Source organism: Adiantum capillus-veneris, chromosome 4, assembly GCF_014529385.1.
Source record: "Adiantum capillus-veneris isolate H3 chromosome 4, ASM1452938v2, whole genome shotgun sequence".
NCBI classification, from domain to species: Eukaryota; Viridiplantae; Streptophyta; class Polypodiopsida; order Polypodiales; family Pteridaceae; genus Adiantum; species Adiantum capillus-veneris.
In genome coordinates, this window is record NC_140934.1 from 119501840 (window position 1) to 119510901 (window position 9062).

The window sequence follows — 9062 nt, forward strand, 5'->3', positions numbered from 1 at the left end:
CTCCTCGTGTCGCTCCATCCATCCGCAATGAGGGTCACTCCATACTTGGTCCATTGCCTCTTCATGTTAAGGGTTGCCGTCTCCACAACGGCCTTCTCTCTATCGAGTAGAGTAGTGCGGAGGGCCTCGGAAGAGGGTGGCACATATCGTGCCCCATACTCTCCTATCCTTGTGCACATAGTCTTGAAGTACTCCGACCTACACATAAGAGGTAACACATAGGTATTAGGATTCAAAGTTAAATTAATAAACTGGTCAATATATCTAAATCCAAAAATGGAGGAATGTCTTACCGAGCCTTTATGAAGGGAATGTGGTCATGATAGAAGAAGCGTGCAACACTTGCATCCACATCCTCCTTCCTTTTCGGATCCCAAGTGGCATGTAGAGTGCATTGGTGCGGCTTGGGAGTGGAGACCGGCGTAGTATTAGGGGTTGAGAATGGCGATCCAAATGATGTCGCCCCCGTCTCCGCCGTCGCCGCATTACTATTACCACCGATGGATGAAGAAGGTGTAGAAGAGGGAAAGAGCAAATCGTTGGGGTCGATTGCGGGGCACTTCGGCTTGGCCGCATCCTTCTCTTCCTTGTTGGCTTTGATGGCGGCATCCTTGGCTTGAAAGACCTTCAACAAATGCTCGTTGACCTCCTTGCATATTGCCACTTGTTGTCCCTCTAGCTTAAGGAGGTGAGCGCGGACTTTGGTTGTGCCGGATTGCCTCTCGAAGCCGCATAGTTTGCACTTCCATGCACGGGCACCACCGGACTTTACCAACACTCGGGAATGCACTTCGTCCCACCATGACACTTCCTCCTCCTCCTCCTTCGCACCCAAGGGCACACGTTCACTTGATGCGGAAGCTTGCGCCATGTGAGACTCGAGAGAGGGAGGGAGCTTGAGAGAGAAAGGGAGAGGGACTCGGGAGAGATAGGGAGAGGGAGAGGGAGAGATGGAGTGATAGGGAGAGAGAGATGAGGGAGATATGTATTATGGAGAGATGGCGAGCCGTGAGAGAGAGAGGAAAAGGGAGAGATGGAGAGAGGGAGAGTGAGCTTTCACTTGAGCCTTGAGGCTTAAAGCCTTGAGGCCCAAGGGAGAAGGAGAGAGAGCTTGAAGCCTTGAAGGTTGAGCCTTGAGGCTTGAGGAACTTGGAAGAGGCTAGAGCCGACGTAGAGAGCTTGAGCCTTGAGGGAAGGATGAGGCTATGAGCTCTCAACCTTGCCCTTGAGGCATTATATAGGAGTTAGAGTCTACCCCTCCCTCAAACGTTCAAAAACAGTCCCTAAACGCCCCCTTTTTTTTTAAAAAAAACGGTCATTTTTTTCAAAATTTGAAATCTGCCGTTCCCGTTCCGTTCCGCTCACGCGTTCCCGTTCCGGTTCGTCCGTTCCCTGCCCGTTCCACCCAGCCGTTCCAGTTACACCCAGGAACGGAACGCAGTTCCGTTGCCGTTTCCGTTTCGAGGACCCAAGCTGGCCGGGAACGTGTTCCGGGAACGGGAGGGGTCCGTTCCGCCCGTTCCCTGTTACTCTGCTCTGATGGTCTGTAAAGACAGTAAAATCCGCTCCGAGTAGGTAATGCCGCCACTGAGTAAGAGCGTGGATAACCGCCAAAAGTTCTTTCCCATAGATCTGTGCTGTCATCTCCGGCCTAGAGAACAAACGGCTCTCGTAAGCTATGACATGGCCTTCTTGCATCAAGACCGCACCCAGACTAGGACCACAAGCATCACAAAATACTTCAAATGACTTCTGCAAGTCCGGCAAAGTCAAATCTGGTCCTGTAGTGAATTTCTCTTTCAATGTCTGAAAGGCAGTCACCTCTGGGGGTCCCCACGAAAAAGGTACTCCTTTTTGTGTCAAGGTATGCAAAGGGGAAGCAACCTCTGCAAACTTTCGTATGAACTGCCTGTAGTACGAACAAAGTCCCAAGAAGCTTCTAACTTCATGGACATTCCTCAAATCGGGCCAATCACGGATAGTCTCTATCTTGGCCGGGTCCATTTGCACTCCTGCTGTGCTGCTGACACAATGTGTCCCAAAAAGTGTATCTCTGGTAGGAAAAATTCACTTTTCTTAGCATTAATCACTAATGTGTGATCTTGTAATGCCTGAAAGACTTGAAGCAGATGATCTCTGTGTTCTGCCTCATTCTTGGAGAAAACAATGATGTCGTCAAAGAAAGTGCCAACAAATAGCCTGTACTCTCGAAAAATCCTATCCATCATCCGGTTAAATGTCGCAGGAGCATTGGTTCGGCCAAAAGGCATCACCAAAAACTCAAATAACCCAAAAGTCGTCCGAAAAGCTGTCTTGTAGACATCTCCTGGCGCTATCCTGATCTGATGATAGCCACTCTTCAAGTCAATCCTGCTAAAGCACGAGGATCCATGTAACCTGTCGAGTATATCATCGATCCTAGGAATCGAAAATCTGTTCTTGATGGTGATTTCGTTGAGAGTGCTATAATCGATGCACATTCTCCAAGATCTGTCTTTCTTCAAAACCAACAACACTGGAGAGCAATACGGTGAAGTACTAGGCTGGCCAAGACCCTTTTCCAAGAGGTCTTTCACTGAGTTCATAATCTTTTCATTCTGTACTCGGCTCACACGATAAGGTGGCCAATTCGGTGGCGTGCTTCCAGATATCAGATCAATGGTATGATCTTCAGGCCCTCTCAAAAGCAATCGGCATGAGCGTGGAGAAAAAAAATCTTGGCGTTCTTTTCTTCAGGTCAAAACATATTCAACCTTTATCCATCGTTCAGTTCTCCCAAAAGAATGAGTAAGAAAACTGAAGTTCATCAAGTACAAGCTCTAAGCCCTTCATTTATCAAAGTCGCTTTCTCGGCTCGGTAGTCAACCACGGCGTAGTTCTTGTGGTACCAAGGGATCCAGAGTAGAACGTCACTCACGTGCCCTGAACACCCCTATCATTGCAAACGAAGTTTGCCAATGCTCGGTGTAATGGCAACATCCCATCCGGGTGCCAGTCGAACTACCTCCGCCTGTGGCGTCAGTCTGTCGGGCGTAGTTCCAAATCGAGCCGCCAATTCCAAGTGAAAAGAAGTTGGCCTTGGCTCCTTCAAAAGAGCTTCTTGATCCTTCACTTTGCCCCGAAAGCGGCAAAGTTTGTACTTTCATTCATTAGATTCGGTGCAGGTCCCACGCCATGTGGTACCAGTTCTGCTTTTCTATCTGCCTTTTCTGCCACATTCCTCAGCTGCTCTCGAACTCTCAGACCTGTCGTCGTCTTTATCATTCTGTTCTTTCTGTGCCTTATCAGGGCACTTCGCGGAAATATGTCCATGTTCCCCGCATCCAAAGCACTTCCCCTCTCTTATGAAGCGAGCTCTCTCCTCAGGAGTAAGCTTGGGTCGTGCATCCTTTTTTTTTCTCTGGGTTGCTCTTTTTCATTCTACTTTCATTCCCAGAAGTCTGTTCGGCTCGTTGTGTCATGGCCTCATCTGTGGGGTAGGTCAGACTGCCAGAGTGAATGGCAAAGCCCCGCTTCGCATGACTCATCAACTCCTGAACAGAAGCTAACTTCTGTTCCAAGCAGTGATTTCGGATCTCTGTAGGTAGACCCAAGGTAAACCGCTCAATCTGTTCTCTGAACGAGATCTTCTTGAATGAAGAGGCGGGTAGAAAAGAGCTCCAGAATCTTTCACAATAAGAATTCACTGTATCGCTCTTGGTCATCCGGAGATGGTTCCAAGCAGCTCGTATATCTCGCTCAAACTCTTGAGTCAACCAAGAAGAAATAAAAAGCCTCTTGAATTTTAGCCATGTAACTGGCACAGTCTTGCTTAGTAAAAGCGTGGACCACCAAGTACGAGCATTCCCCTTAAAGTAAGAGGCAGCTCTCCGAATCTTGGAGTGCTCTGAATAGCGTCCTCCCGCGAAAGCAATGTCAAACTGCTGTATAAAAGACAGCCTTCGAAGCATCTGAGTATCCTGAAAAGTATCAAACTTGATCGAGTGGCCACCTTCCTTAAACTCTTGGACTTTCTTGCTTTTATCTTCGAGAAAGTCATACTGGTTGGCCTTGTAAAAAAATTCTTCTTGTTCACATAAAACTTTCCGTCATCGGAATCTGAGCTGTCTGTAGACGAGTCCTCAGTAGAACTGTCAGTCTCTGGGCGAGATGTAGCCTTCTTTGCCTTTTTCTTGCCCTTTCCGAAGCTTTGTGTCTTGCTTCGCTTTTTGCTTTTTCTGTCTTCTTCGCTCTAATCCGAGGAGCTAGAAGAACTGTTAGAAGAAGAAGAAGAAGAACTGGGTACTCCTTCAAATCGAACATGCTTCTTCCGTTTCTTTGCCTTGTCAAATGTCAACCGACGACCCAAATATCCCGGGAAGTCAGTGCCTTTCTTCTGCTTTTTGCCGTGCTTTTTGTCTTTCTTTTGCACGTCGAAAAGCTGAGCAATCCGTGCATCAACCACGTTCTCCAGTTCTTGCTCCGTATATTTTCTTGGAGGCAGAAGGTTTCTTGAGAGCGGGTTTCGAGAGTGGTGTTGTGGTTCTCTGCCACTCCATCTGTACCTCTTTCAAAGAGGTCTGGTTCATATATTTTGCCATCTTCGGGTCCTTGGCAAAATTGAGCATCATCTTTGTTGCATCGCTGATCAACTGGCGACGCTCTATCTCTCGCCGCTCCGCCTAAGTAGGCCAAGGTGGGCCATACTCTCTGCCTGAATCTTCGTTGTGATCCCAGCCCGCATCTCCAGATGCAGAGGGAGTCGACTGATCATTGCCTGAAGCCATAGGTGCCGCGGAAAAAAAATTCGGGGATCGGATTTCTCGTAGAAGAGAAATCGGCCGTGCTCTGATACCACTGTAACAGACTTAGACACTCCAAGTCAAGAATCAACCGCGACAGCACCAAATAACCACTTCAAAACAATTCACAGATCACAATAGATTTGCACTGGCCCGGCGGAGTTCCGTGCCTAGAGATATTGGCCCCAAAGACTGGCGCCCCTTTCGGTATTTCTTTTTATATTAATCAATCATCAAAGTACAAGAGAGCGGTTAGGGTTTCACTCTCAGACTCTGCCTCCAGATGCTCTCAGAAGTGAGGCCCTCACCACTAATTTAAAGGTTACAAGGGATGCCCAAAAGCAGAGCCTCAAAAGCTTCAAATCAAAAGCATCAGTTCTCTCTCTCTCTTAGAGAGTCCTTTCTCTTTTTTTTATAAAAAAAAGCAAAAGCAAAATTCGCGTCGCTCATCATTTTCCCAAAAAAAAAAATAATAATAATCCGCCTCCGCGATTTCCGGAATTTAGGGTTTTTGGCAAAAATTAGGGTTTGCAGGAATTTTAGGGTTTCTGGCAGAAATTAGGGTTTCTGCTGTCCGCCACTTCATCACTTTGTGACACAATGCATTTCATGTGAGTCTCTTGAAACCTTTCAAAGGTGATGTGCATGATGATGGGGAGCCCGATGAGCAATTCGAAGTGGAGGAAAATGAGGAGATCCTTGTTCCTGAACAGATTTTGGCACATAAGGACACAAAGACTAAGGATAAAGTAAGAAGGTGGTTCTTGGTTAAATTCAAGAACGATCCTGCATTGGATGCAAAGTGGATGGAAGAGGACCTAGCAGATACTCCTCACATTGTGAACCTTTACCTTGAAGATTTTGGTTTAGCATAGTCTATTCCAAATGGAACCCAGAATTCAGCTTGGCCGCAGATCTGGTGCAGTGGGATACACAAGAGGGGAGTTACTCCGCTCCTTTGTCAACAGATGCATCGAATTTTTAGAATACTAGAGTCACTGATGTCTCTTTGAGCTTCAGGGTTACTGAGAGCTGACAATATTCTGGTGTATGACTTTATGAAATGGAATTCCTGAATATGAAACTGATTTGTTATTGACTTGTTTTTAAGTGCAGGAACTGATAGACGAAATGACTACAGCATTTTGGTATGAATGATCTCGAATAGACATGGTTGCAATAGGGGTTAGTCAATCGGGCATCTATGAGGTCCTGAGTGGAGATGCGATTGCTAACTGCATTACCGATAAATCATGGTCTAAGATCCGAATGAATGTTGCATGTGATTGGTCATGTGATGTCCTGTGATGTTGAGTGATGTCCTGTGATGTCGTGTGATGTGACTGTCGATTGGTACATGTGCTAGATGTGTGTTCCTAGTGCGTCAGTACTAACAATCAGTGTCTGCTAAGGCAGTTTATGGCTTCTATCTGTTTTGCAGGTGTAATCGAGGGCGATTACAATGCTTTCAAGAGGGGGATATGTCACAAATTGGTGACGTGGCCTGCCCACTAGACACACACACGCTGGAATTGTTGACGTGGCTGTAGCCTGCGGAAAAAAACTGACGTGGCCTTGCTGTGTACGGACAGCCCGCAAAATGCGGCGCAGAACGCGGGATTCCGTACGGCTAGTGGCAGTGCTTTTGCGTGGAGCTTTTACGGCAGCCTTACCTGCTTTTTGGCTACGCAAGAGATAGAGAGAGACCTTTACGTAAGCTGGAGAGAGAGAAAGAGCTTCAAATTTTAAAGATGCTTTAGAAAATGTAAGTCTATTTTTGGGGCAACTTTTTATGGGAAGCTTTTGGGGCTCTGCTTTTGGCATCCCTTGTACTCTTTAAATAAGCAGGCAGGACCTCTCATAACTCGAAGCATCTGGACGCAGAGTCTGTGTGTGAGCGTCTACCCACACTCTTGTACTTTGAACACAGATTAATACAAAAAGAAATACCCAAAGGGGCGCCAGTCTTTGGGGCCAATATCTCTAGGCACGGAACTCCGTCGGGCCAGTGTCGAATCTATTGTGAACTGTGAACTGTTTTGAAGTAGTTATTTGTGCTATCGCGGTAGATTCTCGACTTGGAGTGTCCAAGTCTGTTACAATGGCAGCAATGGCAGCACTCGATGCAGCCAGGGAATGGCCGAGAAGAGGCTCAATGGGCTGCCGAAGTACCGGACCGCATAGGGATGGTTGGCACTTGCAAATCTCGTGCACTTCCGGCGGGGAAAGGGTTGAAGACTGAAAATGATGGCTGATCTGAGGAGATTCTGCTAGCGCTAGGCTGAAAACCGCAAATCGCTTGCTGATCTGCTCTATCAAAAACGCTTGGGCTGATCTGAAGCGAAAAACGCTAGGGCTAATCTGCTCTTACAAAAACGCCCAAGTTGGTCTCTTGCTAGCGCTCCTCAATGATGGAGACGAAGTTATAAAAATAAATCCTTTTATAAATCATTAAAATGATTTATTAATAAACTTGACTTCGGCTAAGTTTCTAGAGGAATTGTCGCACATCCATCCACCCGGGAATCCGATTGACGAGGGGAATGGCTCGTTTGATTCCTCTATCCTAAAACTACATGCGCGTCGTGCCAGATGCCCACCGTAGTACAACAACATCTGTCAAAATGCATGTACAATCCATTTATGCAAGAGGGTTTCAAAACTTGAAAACCTAATCTAATGGACTTGTTCGGACATGCAGGTCCTGCGAACAGGCTCACAAAACTATTGGTACTAATCCTCCTAGGAATCTAGACACTCCTATCTAGGGATAGGTGGAAAACCACGTGGCACACAGATCCATGTGCACGTGACATCCCCTCTTGCTTAAGGTGAGGTACGGATACCAACCTCCATGGCCTCTTTGTATGAGGCTAGCAAATCTGGATAGTCGATGAAAAATTCCTTGTCCACCCAAGCAATTTCACATGTCCCTCGATCCTTGAATTTGAGAAAATATTGCTTTGACTTCTTCTTATTGCCAAACTGGAAATGAAGTAATTGAATAGGCTTCAGCTTGATAACTATAACTAGAACAATGATCTCCGGTGGTCCTTCTTTTAAATTGCTCCTTGGAGGTCCACCCTTGTGACAGAAACTCTTTGGGTCCACTTTGGAAACTTTCTATGCCTCTTGTAGACGCTCCAAACCCACCCCGACAAAGACTATCTCTGACATTTGGCTGAAGTTGATTCACACACTGAGGGGTAAGTTTGAGAGACTCAAGGTACCTCCGACCGCATGCGAGAGTGTTGTGAGGCCTTCTTGCGACTCTGTCCACCAATGTGGCTTTTTCCTCCTCCTCCTGATTTAGCCTCGTACATATCTTGTTTTTTCATTGGGAGAGTCTCCCCACATGCTGATGTAGCCCTGTCTAGCAGGGGGTAGATTGTAGCCCATTGGGCAATTTTATTAACTAATGGAAGGATCTTTTTCTTGGAAAAAATAAATAAGTAAACAATAATTATTTCTTCATTTAAGGTCTAACTAGCTATGAGAAGAGCTTGAATGCTTATATAAAACATACATGCAAACAAGAATTATTTCTTCATTTAATGTTTAAAATCACTAGCTATGAGAAGAGCTTGAATCTTCTACAAAAGATACAAACAAGAGATACACGTCTACTTGTAAAAGAAATAAGATGTAAATATAAACTAAGTGTAAGCAGACAAAAATTGTTTCTTCATTCAAGGTCGTTTGCATCCCTATCCCAAATGCTAATAAAGCCGCAACCAGCCCCTAAAGTTGTGATACCGGCTAAAAAAAGGAAATTTAGTTTAACCTCTTTTGCAATTCATGATCCATGTTCGACGTTTCCACAGCCATCGACACGAGTTTTAAAGGTTAAGTCTCATAGTTCAAGAGCTTATGTGTGTGCCTCAAATGATTCAAAATGAGTCCTCGAGCCATGATCGGATCGTCTCTCTCTCTCTCTCTCTCTCTCTCTCTCTCTCTCTCAGAAAAACTTAATACCAGACTAGGAAACAGCAAAGGCGAGCTACTCAGGCCGAGTTCAAACGACGCAGTGGAAGAGGAGAGAGGCGACTTGTACCCTGCGCGCGTTGGTTGAGACGACACCGGTGGAAGACAGCTGACGGAAACGAAACCCACATTGGCAATTTATTGGTCTGCTGCGCTTTGTTGGCCTGCTAAAGAAAGGCCTTAGAGCGCCTTCTCATAGGGAGGAAAGGACTGCAGCTCTACGGAAGGGCCTAGATGGCCCTTCAAAAATCAATTGGCGTGCCCATACAAAACAAGCGAACTCGCAAAAGAGGGAGA

At 46.2% G+C, this 9062-nt stretch overlaps 1 protein-coding gene across 3 annotated transcripts in view; it reads right to left on the reverse strand.

Moving 5' to 3' along the window:
- Positions 1–9062, reverse strand: part of LOC147459891 (SAGA-associated factor-like protein) — a 32985-nt gene extending 23923 nt beyond the window's left edge. The window contains exon 1 of one of the 3 annotated variants that reach the window (XM_086511072.1): positions 8836–9062. In XM_086511072.1, coding sequence (XP_086367198.1) covers positions 8836–8896 — 61 coding nt within the window. In that variant the 5' untranslated portion in view covers positions 8897–9062. Of the gene's footprint in view, positions 1–8756 lie in introns of all 3 variants that reach the window. The other 2 variants (XM_086511070.1, XM_086511071.1) reach the window with 2 other exon arrangements.